Genomic DNA, 21,065 nt, shown 5'->3' on the forward strand with positions numbered 1-21,065 from the left:
AAGTTTAAAACTATCATCAGTGACCTTGAGTAAAGCACCAAATGTGTACTGTGCATGTAATAAGTGTAACATAAAAAGATTTGAAAGTGTCTGCTAAATGACTGCATACTTATTAATCAAACAGCATTTCTCCTGGGTCAAATTAACATGCAACATATGCAGGCAAAGGCTGATAGGAAACAAGTTTGGCTGCATATGAATGTTTGGGGTGATAGGAAACAATTTGTGTCTTATTATTGATAAGGCTGATAGGAAACAAGTTGGCTGCAAAGAAATATTTGGAGACCGAAGCCACACTTACTAATGAAAAAAAAAGTCACTTGTTTTTTTTTTTTTTTTTTTAATGAATTTTACGCAAAAGGGTTTTTAATTTGGACTTAATTTTATTAGACTCAGGGCAATATTAGTAATGTCTGAAATCAGATCACCTTAGGTGAGGTTCATGACATTCTCTAAATAGTAATGAGCATTTTTTTATAATACCTGCTGTTGTTAAAAAAAGAGAGAGAGAGAGAGAAACTTTAAAGTCTGCCAGCAGTTTTCTGTCTTGTTTAAAAAAGAGAGAGAGAGAGAGAAACTTTAAAGTCTGCCAGCAGTTTTCTGTCAAAATAGAGAGAGAGAGAAGAGGAGAGAGCGAAATGTTGGTATTACACAAATAAAAATAATGCCAGCATAATAATAATAAATAATAATTAATACTATAATGTTGGTATTTATTACACAAATAATAATAATAATAATAATAATAATAATAATAATAATAACAATAATAAAAACAATAATTTTTTTATTTAATTTTTTTATTCATTTTTTTATTTTTTTGTGTGTTATATGTGTTAAATTTGTATTTTTTTAATTACATATTTTAACATTTTATTTAATAATTTATTATTATTATTATTATTATTATTAATAATATTACTATTATTTATTTATTTTTCCCCAAAGAGTGCAGCCCAACCACTAACATCTGACAACCATAATGTATACAAATACTTTATCTTAATTTTTACAGTACAGTATATCTTGCTGTTCACAGAAACCGATATAAATATGCACTGAAGTGTTTGAAAGCAGCAGCCTATCAGCAACTACTGAATAGAGTCTGTACATGGTACAACCAGTGCTGCAGAAATGCCGGTATTGTTACGTTTTTAAAATGTCAGTATCGACTTGGTACAGAAGTACTAAACGCCTACTATTGACAATAATCCAAATTATTAGTTAACAAGTTACTGAAATACTTCTCTTAATGCTGACCACTGGATAGAAGGTTGGGAAACACAGTGGTGATGCACCAATCTTGATTTTGATTCCAACTTTTTACAAGCAAATGGGCTGTTTACGATTTGTTAATATTTATTTTATTTTTTAAAGCAAGAGATAAGACAGAATGAAACTATGAGTACATGAACAAGATGTTTTCCAGGACATGTGGGAACCCTGTTAACAAACTCTATTTTGTGAAATAATTTGCTGCAAATTTTCAACATGTTTTAAATAAATGCCATTGACTTGATCCTTTGTTATATAATGCAATGTGCAATCTCACACATTGTGTAAATAGGTTTTGGGGCCACTTAAGACATACGGCAAAGGAAAAAAGTACTATAATGCAAGTTACATGTGCCAAGTGATTTTTATGCAAGAACAAAAAGGAAACTCAAGCTGACGTTACACCAAATGTGTTTGTTTGCTGTAGTCAGTGGTTGATTAGACAGTATGAAGGTCCTGATCATCATTAGAATTATAAGATCAGGAGTCAACCAAAGGCTTGAGGAACCAACCACATCACAATCCCACCAGATTTCTGAAGTACGGACAGATGAAAACTCTAATGTTCTTTTACTACATCGCTCTACTTTCTTTCCACCGAACACTTTAGTAACACTCTGCCCAGCGTGTCAGAGGAGCCCAAATGGTTTCAAGCAGTTTCCAAGACAACTGCGTTACTATTAAAATGTAAGTGAAAGCACCAGCTATCTTCAAAATCCCTGTAAAACCCATTCAACATGAAACAACCGCTCTAAACACCCACTGCACAACCCTCTGCTTCCTGGAGCTAAAACAGTCTTTGTAATAAAGGCCTCTGATTAGCCTCAGTAAGCTAATAATTACAAGTGTTTTTCTTGGTTTTGTTTAGCAGGAAGTGCCCGTATGTACTTGACGACATAAGCAGTCGCTCTCTCAGGATTACACAAGATATTGCAAGGTTGGCCCTATAAATCTCTAGAATATTCTAGATAGAGCTTGGTTACTTCCTTCAAAGGTATCATTAATAGGCAATGTAACCTGGTTGCCTGGTGCTCTGGGTGGTTGCTAAGGTGTTCCTAGAAGGGGTTGTCTTGTAGGGCTACATAAGCATTTTGGCTTTGTACAACAAAAACAATGTCCAACAACAAAAACGTTTAGTAGTGGTCTGTGGAGGAAAAATGTACTCTGCTTATGGCCTATTATTTCTATAGACTCCTATGACTCCTATTCCTATGATCACTTTTAGAAGTAATAACACAACTACAGCACATCGTATATGGTAAATGGAAGCTCATGCATGCGCTTCCGTTTACCATATTTGATTTACTCTTTATATGTGCATTGATCAGTGTTTGTACAGTGTACAAATCAAAGCCTAGATTAAATCTATTCATCATATGTCATATGTTCAGAAGACTTGGATTAAACCACTTGATTCATATGATCTCTTTATGAACTTTTGGAAGAGGTGGAATGGACTTTTAATGGAGGGACAGAAATCTCTTAGGTTTTCATTAAAAATATCTTCGTTTGTGCTTCAAGGATGAACATAAGTCTTATGGTTTGAAACGACAAGTAAATGATGATTAAATGATGACAGAACTCTCATTTTTGGGTGAAATATCCCTTTAAATTGCCTTAGCAAGAACCACTAAAATTCTTTCTGAACTAATGACACCAAAACAGCACTACTGATTCTTTCAATGAAGATGAAATCAGTCATTCTCTTTCAGTCCTAGTTTCTCCCAGAATCCTTCACTGACACATTCTCCCACCATTGTGTTTTCAATCTGTCACAGTCTTTCTCTCTCAGTGGAATCAAAAGTACTATAATTTAAACGTTAAACTCATAATTACTGTCCATCTAAGTTTCCTGTCTGTCGGTGGCATGTGCGAGAAAGAGAAAGACAGTGATGTGAGATGCGTGTGAATGCATATGGAGTGGCGACCCGTCCAGCTTCCAGCCCATGAACAGATGACGGCCTAATTACTGACCCACTTTGCAGCACGCCCCATCGCTCAGGGGCCGCAGTCTGTCACCCTTAGCACTTCAGCCCAACACAACAAAAAAAGACGGACACACAGAGACTGGAAACACATTAACCTAGAGCTGCAGGGGCTGGGCGGAAGTGAGAGACTGACTGTCTGTCTCTGATGGAGTCGATCTCTCATTATGGCAGCTAATTACACCAATAATAGCCATTGTGAAGGGCTGGACTCATAACAGAGGCAGGATACCAGAATGACATTGGACCGTTTGATTCCTGCGGGGTTTCTTCCTCTTTCCTCATAAACTCCTCACACAACTGCAGAGATTGAAGAGGTAGTTTCAGGCTATTTTCACTCATGGTTTGATACCTTGGTCCGAACTAGATTTTGATCCCCCACGCCCCCTGTCAGCTCATATTTCTTGACATAATAACACATGTTCACTTACATTATAATATTAGTATAAAAATAATGTCTAATAGTGTAACTGTCATTTATTTTGAGATATTGCAAGATATATTTATTTTAATTAAAATGAGTTATTATTGTTACTAATAATAAAATAGTTATAAAATATTAAAAATAAATTAACTGCAATTATATCCCATTTTATTATTTTTTTTTGAGATATTACAAAATACATTTTGCATCATTAAAATTATTAATAATAAAATAATAAGTAATATAATTATGACTTTTTCATTTTTTTTAATTGTTATTATTTAAATTTTTATTTTATTTCTTAATGATACAAAAATACATCTTACAATTTCCCAAAAATTCATAAAAAAGTAACACTGCTTTACAGGAGAAATATGAAAAGAATAGTTCACCAAAACAAAAGTAATGTTTGTATTTATGCCAAAATTTTAGTCATTGTTCACCAAAAAACAATCAGTAGCAAACGCAGTTTTTGTGAAAGTAAATGAGGTTTGAGAACTAGTGAAGTCTCCCACGCTCCCATTACCTCATATTTTGAGAAGGACTGGAATTTAAAAAATCATAATTATTAAGATGTCGAACGTCACTTTGTAATGTTATTGCTAGGTCATGTGGCACACACACTATCTAAACACATCAGAAGATCATGGGACATCATACCGTGCCAGGTTCATGCAGGGGTCACTGAGGGTGGCTGAAGAGTTGAAGTATTCACGGGCAGCAGCCAGAACCAGCTCCACACTGCGGCTATATGACACACGGGCGTGAGCTTTACCACGGAACGAAACGCTGACTGGAGTGTCCTCTGACACGGCGCTGCAGTGCATCAGCTGACCCGCCAGACGAACGTTTTCCTCTCGTCCCGAACATAGCAAACTCTCCACAAACACCTGCATGGACGAGCGACAGAGATTGACAGTAAAAGAGAGAGGAAGAGATCAGTGCCATGTAGTGGAGACCCATGGGAAGAACACGTTCAGGTGTGGCAATTAATCACCTGTCTTTAGTCAATTGCCAGCGAGACAGAATCACTACAGGAGAAATATCAAAAACTGCTCTTTCAATGACAACACAATCTCATGAGCATCTCTGTGCAACAGCTGTGGTGTTCTGGGTAATTTCAATGTTGCCTTCAGCTACATTTAGGCAGAGTAAGACATCAGCATTTTCTGTGGTTAGACCTATTCATGTGTTCTTCAAACTGAACCAAAGTTCCCTCATTAAAACATCATAAAATCCAAAGAATAAGCATTAATAAATAATAGATCGAACTAATTCTCTATTGATTCCTGCTGTTTTTTGCAAAAAATCCTATATCCACTATTTGTTGTGTGGTGACCATCAACCATAAACTTTTGAATGGTAGTGTTTAAATATAAATTGTATGAAAATTTTGCAATAAACTGTAAATCAATTGTTTCATATCTGTTCATCATCTTTCACAATGCTTCACAGCATTGCAGTTCATGTACCTGGCTAAAAGAGACATTTCGCATTAAGTGAAGAATCAAATTCATATCAGGTAAACAAAGTAGCATTACTGGGGACAGATATTAAGACAGCTGCTGATAGAACCTAAAAATCAAAATTTCATATGGTCTTTAGACATATAATCTGGAAGTGCTTTAACCTGTCTGTATTAGAGAATCCAATATCTGCAGTGCACATTGCACCTATAACCATAACATGGTTAACTCCCAACGCCGCACAAATGAAATATCCACCCATGCTCAGTCTGCGAGCCAATGAGCCATTCCTAATGCACACCCACAGAAGTGAGGCAGAGTTTAGAGCTGGTTGCTGAGGTTTGTGTAAGTTCATTAGCTGTTTAGCTATTGAAGAGATTTCAAAGCAACTCAACAGCACTCTGTCAAATGGCCCCAGACGCAGAGGTGAAATGGTGAGAATGTCAATTCCGTAAAACTACATCAAGTTCTTTCATTTTCCTCTCAGAACTTTCAATTTACTGTTCGTCTGGGATTGTCTTTCAGTAGCTACGAGAAAAATACAGTGCAGGATCCCATACTGACAGAAGCTGGGTAAGAGCAATTCGAACAGAGTACAGGTTGAGGGACAATTGTTGTGTTTTTTCTTTCTTTCTTTCTTTCTGGTCACAGGGTGAGCGGCTCAGAGTTGAGGATGAACTCCTGATGGCAAGTTCAGCTCGGCTGTTCTGCTCTTGATTGTGATGAAGAAATCGATAGTGACGGGAATGCAGCCTCGTTAGAGAATGCCGCTAAATTACAGAGCAAACAGACAAAGCCCACCGTCGGCATCAGACTAATGTGCAGCCTGAGACTCTTTCACACACACACATACAGATATACAGACATACACTAACCAGGGTGAGCAACAAAAGAAGGTAATGAGAAGATAGATAATCTTGGAGCTGTGAGGCAGAATGAAACGGATAGAAAAGTAGAGTGAAAAAAGATCACAGGAACTTCACAAAACACACACACAGAAATGCTGCGGTAAGTACAGAAAAACATAACAGCTTTGTGACAAACCAGACAAGTTACAAAAAAAAAAATATATATATATATATATGCTACAGTATATTATATTATATTGCATTGTACCTGATGGCAAGTTTCTGGCTCTAGACAGGTATAAACATTCTGCTGCATGTCCAGGAGATCTTGAAGTAGACCTCTCCACACGGTCTCGCTCACAGGAGGGTTTCTGAGCAAACAACAGACAATGACACAGGTGCACAAAAGTGCTGTGGGAAATGCCTAGGTGACCGCTGTGTGTCATACTTGCGTCCTGTGTGACGGGTGAGTCGAACCATCAGCTGGTGAGCTTCCTCTTTGCTGTTCTGACTGTTCCTCACGAACGAGATGGGCTTCTGGAGACCGTGTTTCTCCAACACCTCAGCAACACTAGAGAGAGACAAACATTTAAATAAAAGTGCCTAAACCATTAAAACTGGCTAAAAGTATTTGTGAAGCCCTAAAAAAAAACTGTACGAATATACATGTACACTACACAGTTCAAAAGTTTGTCAAGTTTTCGAAAGAAGTCTCTTGTGCACACCAAGATTGCTTTATTTAATCAAAAATACAGTAAAAACAGCAACATTGTGAAATAGTTCTGTTTTAGTTTTGAATATACTTTAAAATGTAATTTATTCCTGTGAATAAATGGCCCTCAAGAAACATTTATTATTTTATCAGTGTTGACACCATTTGTGTTGCTTAATATTTTTGTGGAAATCATAAACAGCATTTAAGAACATTAACATTATAAATGCCTTTCCTGTCACTACTACTGCAGAATTTTACTGGATACTACCAAGTGACATGATTTTACAGTAAAATAGTACTGGATGCATAACCTTTGATATACACAAAAAATACTATTTTGCTATCCTAAATATGCAACATTATTCTGTTCATATGATTTTATGGTGGCAATTAGCACCAACACAGATCTATGACCTATTTTTGAGTTTCGACCCACCAGTTAACGTACATCAGAAGCCATCCCTAACCACAGCTATATGCTAACAGCTGCTCAGAGGAGCCAAGAACAGACAGAGGTGTCTGAATGGACCTCAGTGAGCTGAACTGGTGCCGTGTCTGCCTGAGACGCCCTCAATAAATGAGGATGTACTGTCCCTTGGGAGCATCTAGCACAGATGTTTTCTGTTTCCTTCCTTTCTTCTTGTCTCACACTCCTTCCTTCATGTCTCTTTCTTTCTCTCTACAATCTGCTAGAGCCAGATTTTGTTTTCTGTTTCACTAACATATTTTGGCGCTTCCCTCTCTCTCTTCCCTCTCTTTTTAACTCCTCTCTCCATCTGTCTGTAGCTCTTTAAGTCTTTTCCAGTGATCATGACCTGCTCCTGAAATGGCTGCTTAAACATAATACTGTAATATGTGTGTTATAAATTGTATGCAAAATTTACAGTGATAAACTGTGTACTGCAGGAGAGTAATGTGTTAATGTACAATGTCATGTGAATAAAACAATCAACATATTGGCTTCTAAAGCCACTTTTTGTAATATCTACTTGTGAACATTAGAGAATGTCTACATTGATTTCTTTCAAAACAGCAAAGAAAATCCAGTTTCATATGCCCTCTTTAACATTCAAACAGAGAGCAAGGGGGATAAAAGAAAACACTGACAAAGACACAATTCAGATACAAAGAGGGGAAATGGTAAATCTTGAGAGACTGAGAAAAACGAGTGATAAATTAGAGAGCAAACAAGAGAAAAAGAGTGAAATTAAGGCTGCAACGACTGCACCCTCCCAGGCCAGTCATAAATATCTGAGAGAGAGACTTTCATCATCCTGTCCTCCAACAGAATTCTAATGGATCTAAAGGAATGTGTCTCTACGGAGCGATTACAGGCTGATCACGTCAACTGAGCTGAGATTGACACACACGCAAACAGACGGAAAGAGAAAAAACAGAAATACATGCAAACGTGGTGCAGCATACAACATACATACAAACATGCTTTGTTCAGACAGACAGATCTCACTTTTTTTTTTTTTTTTTTTTTTTTTGTTAAATCAGTTTTGGTTTCTTGTAGTCTGCACAAACAAATAAATGAATAAATAAATAAAGCCCAATGTTTTTAAATCCGATCCTGAATCCAATCTGATTTTTTTGGAATGTGTCGAAGTCAGTCAGGCTGAATTTCAAGTAGTTTATATTGTCATTCAGGAAGTATTGCGCATATAACATCACACAAAGTGTGAAAAATGGTCTCAAGCGGCATCTGAATACACTCATTTCTACTCCATCTTTCCTAATTTAGCAAAATAACTCATGTTGTCTACGTAGTGAATGGCAAATGAGTAAATGAGTGAACACTTTTGGACAGTATATGCATGAATGCGTAAAATGCCTCTCATGTTCTCTCATGTGCTGCATGAGGGAGATCTCATGATGGACGTGAGCAGACCAAAAATTTCCCATTTTTCCATTCTCTCTCCCCACAATGACAGCTATTCTCAGTAGCTATGTGAGAAAGTCTTTTGACACTGTGCTGAAGCTTACATCATCCACACCGAATACTGACTACACCAGCGGCTCTCAAACTTTTCAGGTCAAGCACTACCTCTGATCAAATCAAAACACCCAAGTACTGGCTAGAAACAACAATGATCCTTCATTTCCATGAGCTTTGATTGCTGAAGGGCTGTGAGTAACATACACATAATGCTGCATTAATATTATAATATTGATAATTCTGCAGTTCAGATAAATCATGTTTGCTATAAGACCCTAATAAGTCCTTTAACTGGCCCTTTGCCGATGTGTGGAAGGACCCTACCAGAAGAAAAAAATTAATTAATAATAATGAAATATATATAGGATTGATTTGTATTTTTTTGTGGTTGTTATTATGAGATTTGCTTTCAATTTAATTCACATAAATAATAAATATAGCCTACTCTGGAATATGAGGTAATGTGGCCAATCTGTCTTGAGGTGTTTAAAACAACCTGGTTATTGTAAAAGCTACTGTGCTCAGAGTTGAGTGATGAATCCAGTGTTTCAGAGCCAAAATGAAGGCCACTTTTAAAAATATACCCGAGGTCAAATGGAATATCTCGCCTTTTATATTGATTCACATCTGCCATTCTTGAACTAATAATGTTGGCTAGCAAATACAGTTTTAAATTTATAAAGCTATATTAAACTAGTAAATAATTTAGAAATTAGAAATATAATATTGAACAAATAAATAATAGATGATATCAAATATTTAAAATAATATAAGCAATGTATATAGTTATTTTTATAATTAATATAGAAAATGGGGCCAGTATGATTTGTTTTAAAGAAATTAAAAATCTATATTTTTATTCAGCAAGGATGCATTCATTTAATCAAAAGAAAGAATAAAGACATTTTAAATATTAATTTTAAATATTTCTATAGAATTTATGTTTATTATTTTTGATGTTCTTTTAATTGTTCCATTCATAAAAAAAGTAGTGAAAGTTTGTAGAAAACAGTAACTGTTTTCAACATTATTAATTAGTAATGTTTGTTGTTTGTGAATCATTTTTGTGTTGTTATGAAGAATTATGTGCCGCTGAAGGCTAGAGTTATTGCTGCTGAAAATTCAGCTTTGCTATAACAGAAAAAATAAATAAATAATATTTTTATATATATAGTATATATATATATATATATATATTATATATATATATCTATATATATATATATATACAATTAGATATATATAATTATATAAATATATTAAACAGAACATTACATTTTTGTAGCATTATTTGATAATATTACTGTTTTAGTATACTTTTCATCTAATACTAGCTTTAGTGAACATAAGAGACTTCTTTCAAAAACATTTAAAAATCCGACCAACCAAGTGAAAATGATGAAAGACTTTAATTACACTGAACGCTTGGTCATGTGTCAGAGACACTGTAGAGTGACATATCTGCTATGCAAATAAATGCAATTATAGCTAGATCTAAGTTCAGAGAATCATTTATAGAACAGCAATATATCGCCAGCCCTAAAACCAATATATGGTAAAACATTAAGGCATTAAAGACCTGACAGTATGACTTTCTATAAAGCTGCTTTGAAATGATGTGCATTGTAAAAAGCTCAAATAATGCAAATAAATTTGGCTTGACTGGACTCATTCGGGCTCTTCTTACCTCAAGTGTTTCTCAAGAGTGTCCACCTGGTCATGCAAGGCTTTTGTAGAGTCTGTCTCTGGTCTGGGAATGAGAGAGAAGTAAACAAGATCAAAGATCAGCCATCTGAACACTCACAGACTGCATTTATCCAAAGTCACTTTCAAGATTTTAACCTTCCATTATCTAATAATGTCACCAGGTCAGTGCTTCGGGATGTCAGTCATTCTGGTTATAAGCTTTTATATTTGTTCTTTGTTATGAAAATGCATTGGTTATAGCAGCATCTATGAACTCTAAATACTTGTTTTCTATTTGATCACCAGACAAGGTCAACACACACTACAATAGTAAGTGGACTAGTTTGCATTCTCCAGTTAGAATCTGCTGGCAGATGTTGTAACAACACTATCTGGACCCAAAAAGCATCTTTCTTCACAGACAGCCATTCTGACTAAATGAAATTGTTTGCTAGAAACAATTAAGCTGCAAATATTTAGTTAAATTACTGACAATATTTTAGCAGCTGAACAACTGCCATTGAAATATAATGCCAGAACAATATAATCCTTTTTTGAGGTTTGTGTTTACATGTGTGTGTGTGTTTTTTTAAGCTGTGCCCCTTATGTGAACTTGAGCAGAAATCATGTGCAATTCTGCTTGAGAGTCCGGTTGCCATGGAGATAATGTCTAAATTGCAAAAAGAAAAAAAACCTGTTGCTGACAAAACTCAGACTTCTTCGGTCTAAACTAAACTCGATATGTTTGCAATATTTCCCTAGGCGCTTTCCAAGTTTCGACATTTAACTAAAAATGTTTTGTCGTAGTCTCAGTACTCCAATTCATCTCCTCATCCCACATCTGAACAGAATTCACAAACGCAAACAAGTCTTTTCTCCAGTAGCAGCAAAAGATAACAAGAAGAGCTCTGGAAAAACCCTAAAGCACTGATCCCAGGATAATAATGGAAGTGTAAAAGCACATTAGGGTCTTGCAAAGGTACAGAGAGATTTTACAGCAACAGATTGACTGAAAGTGAGAATGTGAAAAAGGCAGATGCCATTTGTAGAAGGTATCAAAATTATTTTTAGCAGAACAATGTCAAACCCTCAGGATATAACTGACGCCAAATTTCGCAAATCACGTTATTTTTGGCATAAATGTGTTATTTTGTTGCCCCACAAAAGAAATCAAGTGCTAGAAAAACACCAACCCTTTGCACAAACGCTAAAGCCCCGTTCACACCAAGAATGATAACTATAAAGATAACGATATAAGCGTCCACACCAGCGAACGATATCGTCTGTTTATTCTAAGCCCATGTGCGTCTGCCCCTTTTTGCGAATTCTCGAGCTCATTATAGCAGGATGGATACTGATTGGCTGTCAATGTTTGTATCGTCCATCAGCTGGAAAAAATTGTTCTGAAAATGATTCCAACAATATCATTTCTCTGTGCCTTTATCGTTATAGTTGTAGTGTGGACTCTGCTATTCTTTAATATCGAGAACGATATTTAGAACTATATCTTTATCGTTATCTTTATAGTTATCGTGCTTGGTGTGAACGGGCCTTAACACTTCATCTGCAGTCCAAAGACAGCAGAAATGTATATTTAATATCAATATATGCGGATGAGTGACAGGCCTCTCAGTCTCCAAGACATCTAAAGGCAGCAGGGATATAATAAGGAACGCTGAGAGGTTTTGACGGTTCACACTTTGAAGGCAGACAGACACCTGCTGTGCTAATAATGAGCTAATCAGGGGGTTACTGACAACTGTGCACACATGTGCTAATTGTGTGTGTGTGTGTGTGTGTGTGTGTGTGTGTGCGTGTGTGTGCATGTGTGTTTGACAGGGCTTTTGTGACAGCAGTGCCAGAACAAGTTTTGAAGTTGAGGTGCCAGTTCTTATAACCAGCTTTGAAACCACTTTGTATGAAGTGTCTTTAATTACTATGTACTAACATTTAAACTAATCAGTTGATACAATGCTACATGAAAGTTTTACATTGTACTTATATTTAAAAAATACCTGCATGTAATTGTGTCCGTAATTTCTGCATTTCTACATCTATACTTAAACGCTAGACACAACCCCTACTTCCTTAACCAATGGTGAAACTGAACCGTACCATAAAACCTGTCCCAAACCTTACCTGTATCCCACCCGAAAAGCAGCAAAAGTGTTGTGCAATACAGCATGAAACACTAAGTATTTTTTTTGCTCTTTTTTTTTTATCATTTTAAATAATAATAATAATAATATTAATAAAAAGAAACAAATTAAAATATAAAAATGTAAATAAAATTAAACTATAAATAAATAAAACATTTAAAAGGATTAGGTAAGTAATTATTTTTAATGTTTAAAAAAAAAAGTTTCTTATTTGGCTGCATCTACTTGAAGTTGCGAAATATCACAATTTAAAATAGCTATGTTTCTGTTTTGATACATTTAAAAAATTATTTTATTAATATGAGGCAAATATTTTTAGCAGCCATTATTTCTGTCTTCATGGTCACATTATCCTTCAGAAATCATTCTAGCATGCTGATTTAGTGCTTAAGAAATATTTCTAATCAATATTAGTTGAAAATGGTTGTGTGGAAACTGCAGAAGTGATTTTTTTCAGGATGGTTGATAAATAGATGATTATTTGATGAAATCTTTCATAAAAATGACAATAAAAAATATATAATTTGTTCAATTTAATGCATCTTTCCAATTTCTTGCAAATGAAAACAAAAAAAAATTACAGACCCCAAACAGACATTTAAATGGTAGTGTAGAAAACTGCCATCACAAATTTGAGTGAACGACTGAATCAAAAAATGTATTCCCAGTTGTGTGAGCTCACCCATATCCTCTCTGTGGAAGACATTCAAGTATATCGTAGCAGAGTGCAAGCTGGTCATCTCTCTCACAGCTGTAGATACACTCTAATGCCACAGACATAAGCTGATCCGAATCTCCAATGACTTTTGGATGACACTGCAAGTAAAAAAAAAAAAATTGGTTATGTGCAAATTACTGGCAAAGTAAGAACCGACTTATATTGTGATTTTGTTTTTAGTTGTCTTTTTTTTATTTTGTTTGTGTTTATCTGATGATGATGTATGCTGTATAGGAAGATTTTGAAACAACCAACTTGTAAGCCTATACAACAGAACATAGCTTTGTATACATTATACTGTATGACCTTCATATGGGGTTAATATTCAGCCATTTCATCGCATCTCCTCTCAGACAACAGTAACTCATGCACAGATGCACCCACAAGCACACTAAAAATCATGTTAGTGTCTGCATTAGATTGGATTTCATTTCACACAACATTGAATGTGCAAAGGCTGATTCACAGACAAACACAAACACACATGTACAATCTCATACACCTGATTTCTTTCCAACCGCTTTTATTCATTTCCTGTGAGGGAAATTGATGCCTCAGATGTGTAAGCACTAAGCAGGTCATAAATTTTTATCATGGCCTTGTGAGACAGCGTGTACATGTGTGCGTGTCTGAAGGTCTTTTGTGGCTTTGGACTCAGAATTAGAACGGCATCCCTCTTTTATAAGTGTATCTGTGTGTGTGACATATCATTCAAATTACTTATATTTATTCATTTAGATGCCACTTTTATCCAAAGTGACTTACAGTATGAATAAGGAAAAGCACAAGTAATTTATCATGAAAGAGCAACAACATTAGTAGTGCCACACTACTGAATTTTTAAATCAGTAAATCAGATCAGTACAGAATAATGTGATTTCTGAAAGTGTCTTCACAGCTCATACATGGGCCAAAAATGTCTTAACTAAAACAAAGTGTCCAAAATTTGTCTATAAGGAATAGGAAGTATTTATGATTATGGTATGGACATCCTCATAAAAGCATGTGTACAAGTTTGTGTGTTGATTTACTGGCCAAATTTATGAGCTTAATTTGACAAAACCTCTGGGGAAATCTAGGAAAACCCACAACTGGAAAATAATTAGAAATATTAAAAAATAAAAATTATTATAAAAAATAAAAATGATAAATAATAACATTTCTAATCAATTTAAATTAAATATTATATATAAAATTTTAAAAATTTGGTTATTGTATACAGCAAGTAAATAAATAAATGTATTTATTTATTGTATAATATATTTATAAAAAAACGTTTCTTGCAATATTTTTTGAAACATTTCTTTGGGGAATTCCAGTGATTTCCTCAATTGGAAAATATATTTAAAAAATAAAAAATAAAAATAAAAAAAGAAGATTAATAACATTTACAATTAATTTATATGAAATATTTATTATTATTAATTAAATAATATACAATTGTTGGGTTGGGTGTAGATTAGGGTTAATAAAACTGCCTTTTTTGGACAGTCAAGTACATGTACTTCAAGTGGTTTGGCTTACATCTGGCTTTGAGTGCTGGAACATTTTGAGTGGGAGTGTAAGATCATCTTTGGCGAGGGTGACCAGATATTCTCTGAGCAGAGCAGAGGCAGAGCCCACCCTCTGTCCCTCACAGCGGTGCAGAAACGGGACCATCCACTGGAATGAATTCCTCACATATCGATCCTCGCTGGACTAAAACAGAAAGAAATCGTGAAATACAACAGAGTCGGTAAATGACAGCGTCTTCTGTTCACGCACAATATTTTAGGCAGAAACACAATACAGCAGTTTTAAAGGAGCAGTTCATGTCATTCCAACCCTGCATGATTTTCTTTCATTAAACACAAACCGAGTAGTTCTGAAGAATGTACTGGTTTCTGTTTTTCCAATTTCAATAAATAAGACAGGAGTCTCAAAAAGCTTCAAAAAAGAGCGTCCTTTTGCATGAAGATATCATTCAGATCCTTTCTGAAGCGGTGTTTATCTCCTTTTATGTTCCACAGAACAAAGTAAGTCTGGAACAACACGAGGGTGAGTAAAAGCTGACAGAATGTTCATTACTGACTGAATTGAGTGTTCCCTCAGAAAACATTAAAAGTATCACTAGCAAACAGACGCTTAGATGGCGATTCACCCACTCACAGCATTTCTCCTTAAACGAGCAAATGAGTATTAAATCATTTTTAATGAAAGCATTAAATCCAAACAAGCCTGCTGGATGTGCTTACTGCAGTCGTAATGAGACCACCCTTGTAAACATAAATCTACACACACTCTAACAGAATCTCTCATTGTCTCTAGTGGTCTTCAATCTAAAGAGCCGCCTAAATATGAAATTTGTATGACTGTTGAGTGAAACAGGGCTGATACGAGGTGTTTACAGTGCAGCCATTGACACTTCAGACAAGAATAAAACATTATACTATGTCAGTACTACATATAGACTGCAGTGATAAATGTGAATATAATAATACAAGTGTTGAAGGAGGCTGTAGACAGCAAAACAAAGAGAGCAAAGCCTCAAAACATACATTTTTCATGAGGAGGCGGAGCTTGTCAATGTCCCTGAGCTGCTGCAGCTCCTTTAGTGTGAGACTCAGGTCACATGACGTCTCGTACACCAGTGTCTCCATGGTAACCAGGTCGTCGCACAGCACCTCCAGCCCAGGAATGTTCTGCTCTTTTCCCAGACGCACCAGAGACAGGGCACAATCAACCTGTGTGGACCATACAAAAGCATAAGCAATCTAATAGAGATGCACAACATAAATATGAGAGAAGCGCTGCCTAACACACATTCAAATAAGGAATTGGCCAAGTGATTCAAAATATGAATTACAAATATTACATAAAAAAATTAATTTATATAAATTTATATTTTCTTAATGTTATTAAATGTTTATTAATATTTTGAATCCGTTTTTTTTTTTTTTTTTTGCGTTTTTTTTTTTTTTTTTTCATTTTTAAAGTTTTTAGTAAAAGGTTTTAGTTTTTTGTCTATATAGTTTTTTCATTTTTATAATTACCTCAATTACCTCAAATTTTAGTTTCAGTTAAAATGGCTAACATCATTCTACTTTTTTGACATTTTACTTCTTTTTTTTCTAAATAAACTCGGGAAAATGGGGGAATAATTATGAGTAAAAAAATGAGCCATTAAAAAGAATGATGAACACACTGCTGGTGTCTTACAAATCACACAGAACACTGTTGATGCTTTGAAAAAACACAGAAATCCATTAAAAGAGTGGAACATTTTTTTTAGTGAAAATCTATGAAAACTGTCAGATCACATCAAACAGAGATGCAAAAATATAAAAGACTGACAAATAAAAGAAAAAATGCTACAAGTAAAAATCCCCTAACAGATGCGTAAAAAGTAGAACCAGTCGATGAAATCCAAACCGCCTCAGCAGCCCATCAATAGAGTTCACATCATGAGCTGACGATTGGTATTCCTCTACCAGCTGACAGGCAGAGCATGGAGCCAATCAATAGTGGATGCCTGCATAGAGGAAATGATTGCTGCTGTTTTTTCACCTGGTAGAAATCGAAATCCTTCACATTGGAGTTAACAAGAGCCAAAAACCTCCGGAGCAATGCTGCCTTCAGAACAACATGATACAACACTCCAATTACAAGCAATGCTACTTAACACAACACCAAATCAGGATTAAAACCAGTATGTGTATTTGCCTTACAAACAAATGATTGCAAACAGCACAAATTTGTTTATGCACACCTGGCTTTGGTTGAACAAAGTATTGATCTCTATATGCACAAACGTCCATCTTTCTTAGCCGTTCTTCCCTTCTGTCTCAGGACCAAGCAGGCAGAGCTCAGATGAACAGATCTCACACCCTTTTATTATACTATATTTCTTTTTTCTATTTTTTTTTTTACTTTCAATCTGCTCCCAAGGGCTGCCCATCCTCCTTCCCTCACTTCACATCAAGCTCTCTCAGAGCAGCCCTTTCTCCTTGCTTTAACCTCTGTCCTGACAGAGTGATGTCTCTTCTGCTCTGCAGCACTTCCTGAAACAGTCTGCGCCTACAGCTGAGTGATAGCAGTTGTCATTATGGTCATATTCAGTGAGGACAAAAAGTTTGAGACTAGTCATACAGCTAAATTCAAATTCTTGTCCTAAAAAAGAAAATTATGGACATTCAGGCCGAAGACCACAAATTATTACTTTAAATAAGACTTTATTTGGAATAACTAAAGTTCTTAGTTTTTCTAGGTTAATAATCTAAGGATCTAGTGAATTGAATTTAGAAATTATTATTTATTATTTTGATTAATGCTCAATAGTTGACTTTTGTAAAATATATGCACATATTACAGTAGAAAGAGCTTATGAAGGTTCCTTTTGAGATATGTATCTTTAAAAAGGATGGGTGGGTGGATGGATGGATGGATGAAAGAAAGAAAGAAAGAAAGAAAGAAAGAAAGAAAGAAAGAAAGAAAGAAAGAAAGAAAGAAAGAAAGAAAGAAAGAAAGAAAGAAAGAACGAAAGAACGAAAGAGAAGGCTGGAATAAAAATATGAAGGAAGGAAAGCAAGAAAGAAAACCAGACAGAAAAACAAAAAGACAGAAGGAAGAAAAGACAAACAGACAGAGGGGTTCAGAAGCTCAGTCTGGTCTCATAATGGTTCAGATATCTCTCCATTAGGAGCTCCCTCAGTGGACAGATACAGCGTTATCTAGTTCCACATTTGATCTCACAACACTAACAGCCCTCTGGGACAGCATTAACTGTCACTCTAGAAGGAAGCAAATCTTCTGTGAGTCAGATGTGCATCTGTATGTGTATCTGAGGAGGTTGTTTGTTGTTTTTCAGCCGGGTAAGGTGTCAGTCAAGTGAAAGTGCAAAAGAAAACGGTGTGCTTTGATCCATGTTTGAGTGTCAGTTTTTGTCAGCATGTGCACTTGTGTACCTGGCGGGAATTGCTCTCTATGTCCAGTGCCCTGGTCAGGTACCATTCAGTCAGCAGTGTGATGGAGGGTTTAGCGCTACAAAACCTCTCTAGTTCTGGTTGTTCCTCAAATAAGAAGTGACAGTCATCAACTGGGTTGGGCTCCACCACTCCTCTAAAGAAAAGAACACACAGAGTCATCAGTGATAAACAGAGATTTCAACCACCACAAGCACCAATGTGATCTTACCTGCACTCAGGAACTTCACACCAGTCCAGATCTCTGTGTCGGCTCTCCTCCCAAGGAATGAAAGCCAAATTACCCTTCTTATCCACACTAGAAAGAAAGAAAGAAAGAAAGAAAGAAAGAAAGAAAGAAAGAAAGAAAGAAAGAAAGAAAGAAAGAAAGAAAGAAAGAAAGAAAGAAATTAACCAACAACAGATTATTTTCAGGAACTAATCAAGGAAAATGGAAAATGGAATTTTCCAAGATGGAAAATTATTGGTCAAAATAAAAAATTCTGGACACTAACCCGATAAATGGTGACTTTTTGAAGACAACTTAAATAGCAAGCCACTAAGTAACCAACCAACCAACAAAAAACGTTAAAAAAATAAATTAAAATAAAAATACCTAACCACATTGTTTTTTCCCCACCTTGTTTTTTAGACAATGAAAAACAGACACTACAAAACTATAAAGAATTGACTATAATGATTTGTGTATTTTGATATGTGTCTTTTAGAGGAAGACTGTAAGTGGTAGACCAACAAACTAACTGATCAACAAACAACCTAACAAACCAATAAACCACAACTTTGGTGTCTTTTCAAAGAAAACTGAAACTCAAGTAGAGTTTCAGTAGAGACACTAACTAAAATTAACAATTTCCTTTCAAAGACAACTGAAACAGCAAGCCACTGACCAACCAACACGCAACAGAACAAAAGTAGCCACTAACTAACTAGTCATTGGTGTCCTTTCAAAAACAATTAAAACAGCAAGCTAATGCACAAACAACCTAACTTACCAACCACAATTTTTTGGTGTCAAAGACAACTGAAACTTCAAAAAAAAAAAAAAAAACCCAACTATCTAACAAACTAAATAACTAACCAACAAACTAATTCTTGGTGTCCTTTTAAAGGCAATTCAAACTTTGAAAGCCTGTTGAGGACCAACTCTAAAGTAGTTCTATACTAAAATAAATTTCACAAGAACACTCTCAAACTAAAATGTCAGAAATAACAAGCTGATTCAGAAGTTACACTGAAAAAACACATTTTAGAGATGACAAAATGCGTTAGTCATCAGAGTTAATGTATCTGGCTCCACTGAGCCCCATCTTAAGCTGAGCGACCTCCGTTAGTAGGCTGAAAACATACTGAAAATGGACAGTGATTTGGAGGCGAAAATGGAACACATAACAACCTAAAAATGCTAACAACTGGATATAATTTGTCCAGTTGGTTATTTTTAAGGCTGGGAACACAACCAAAGAGACGAAAAGATAAAACTAGGCTGTCATATTCTCTGAAGAAAATGGTGATTGGTATTTGGCAATGCAAAAATGTGGTAGTAAACTTGCAGTATACTTTCCTTCATATCATGACCGAAAAGCACAATTATGTTCCTCACACATATATACACACTCTTTCCAAAATGAGACAATTACTTTTATAGAAAAAAGCAAGGTCATGCATGTGCACACAATAAATTGCTACCTTCCAAACACAACTCGTAAGCCTAAGATTCAGACCAATAAGAATCCCAGCTATACAACTAATAAGACTTTTACACATAGTCCAGTTCAACAGATCCTGATCTGAGGCCTAAAACAAAACAAATAAAATACTTAAACAAAAAAGAAAAATTGGTGACCAGTGGGCCAAAAAAACGGAAAATCTAAATTTTTATATTTTTTTAATAATTTTAAATTGCTATGAAATGTAAAATTTGTTTCATTTAATAAATCTGTTCAATAAATATTATAATATTCTAATCTTAAAAGGATTATATTAAATTAACTAGAATGTTCAATTCTATCACTGTTTTACATATACACAACTCTAAACCTAAAGTCTAAAAGAAAACTTAATTTGGCTGTTTCTTTCCAGCAGAGGCGGCAGATGGCCAGAGACTACTGGTATGGCGAGAGTCCTGCAGCAGCGCTGTTAGCACTCACAGGCTTCCGGCCTCCAGCTGCTGAGCTGTGATAGATGTTCACTGCAGAGGCGACTGACCTCCATAAGAGAGAATGGGCAGAAGGAGGGCGACCAAATCCAATACACTAAATCTATTCTGTCACCCCCATTACTGGAATATTAGGGGGGTTGCAAATGCCCTTACTCTGTGTGTCTCTGTCTTAACACACACAAACCTGTCCACTAAATCAGTGCACTCCCATACACACATACAACAAAGCGTGGTTAACCACCTTCCTTACAAAAACATTGCTAGAATACAATATGTACAAAACAGAGCAGCACAAGTTCTTACCAAGTTCTCATCTCAGTGTAAACATAGGTATAAAAGCTGTTTTGATACTTTCCGTGTATATATTTAGAGCGAGCAATTACATCAGTCTTTCATGTCTGAGTTCTGAGGGTGTCAAAAGAGACAGCACAATTTCAGAGTGTGTCATCTGCGAACAAGATCTGTGCGAAATCCCTAAGGATGTCTTAACCGACGCCACAAAAGCACTTTCAAACCTGCAAAATCTCATTTCTTCTAGCTCAACTATGAGGTATAATGGAAATTAAAGCTAAACGGAAGTCTATTTTTAAGATGGCTCTCAAAAGATGCTGTTGAAAGTAATTACGACAAATCATTCATGTAATACCACGGGTGTTACATACAGATGTCTGCCACTCATGATAAATTGCTCCTTTAATACACATTAAATACACATGCAAACAAGAAGC

The 21,065-nt window shown here is 35.4% G+C and overlaps 1 protein-coding gene across 1 annotated transcript in view; it reads right to left on the reverse strand.

Moving 5' to 3' along the window:
- The window catches only part of nbas (NBAS subunit of NRZ tethering complex), a 130,988-nt gene that overhangs the window by 83,761 nt on the left and 26,162 nt on the right, over positions 1–21,065 (reverse strand). The window contains exons 22-30 of the mRNA XM_042777908.1: positions 18,391–18,477; positions 18,162–18,315; positions 15,756–15,941; positions 14,743–14,916; positions 13,183–13,316; positions 10,343–10,405; positions 6,447–6,569; positions 6,267–6,369; positions 4,345–4,574 (exon numbers count right to left, since the gene is read on the reverse strand). Of these exons, the coding sequence (XP_042633842.1) occupies positions 4,345–4,574; positions 6,267–6,369; positions 6,447–6,569; positions 10,343–10,405; positions 13,183–13,316; positions 14,743–14,916; positions 15,756–15,941; positions 18,162–18,315; positions 18,391–18,477 (1,254 nt within the window). The remainder of the gene's footprint in view (positions 1–4,344; positions 4,575–6,266; positions 6,370–6,446; positions 6,570–10,342; positions 10,406–13,182; positions 13,317–14,742; positions 14,917–15,755; positions 15,942–18,161; positions 18,316–18,390; positions 18,478–21,065) is intronic.

Source organism: Cyprinus carpio, chromosome A20 (genome assembly GCF_018340385.1).
Source record: "Cyprinus carpio isolate SPL01 chromosome A20, ASM1834038v1, whole genome shotgun sequence".
Taxonomy (NCBI): Eukaryota; Metazoa; Chordata; class Actinopteri; order Cypriniformes; family Cyprinidae; genus Cyprinus; species Cyprinus carpio.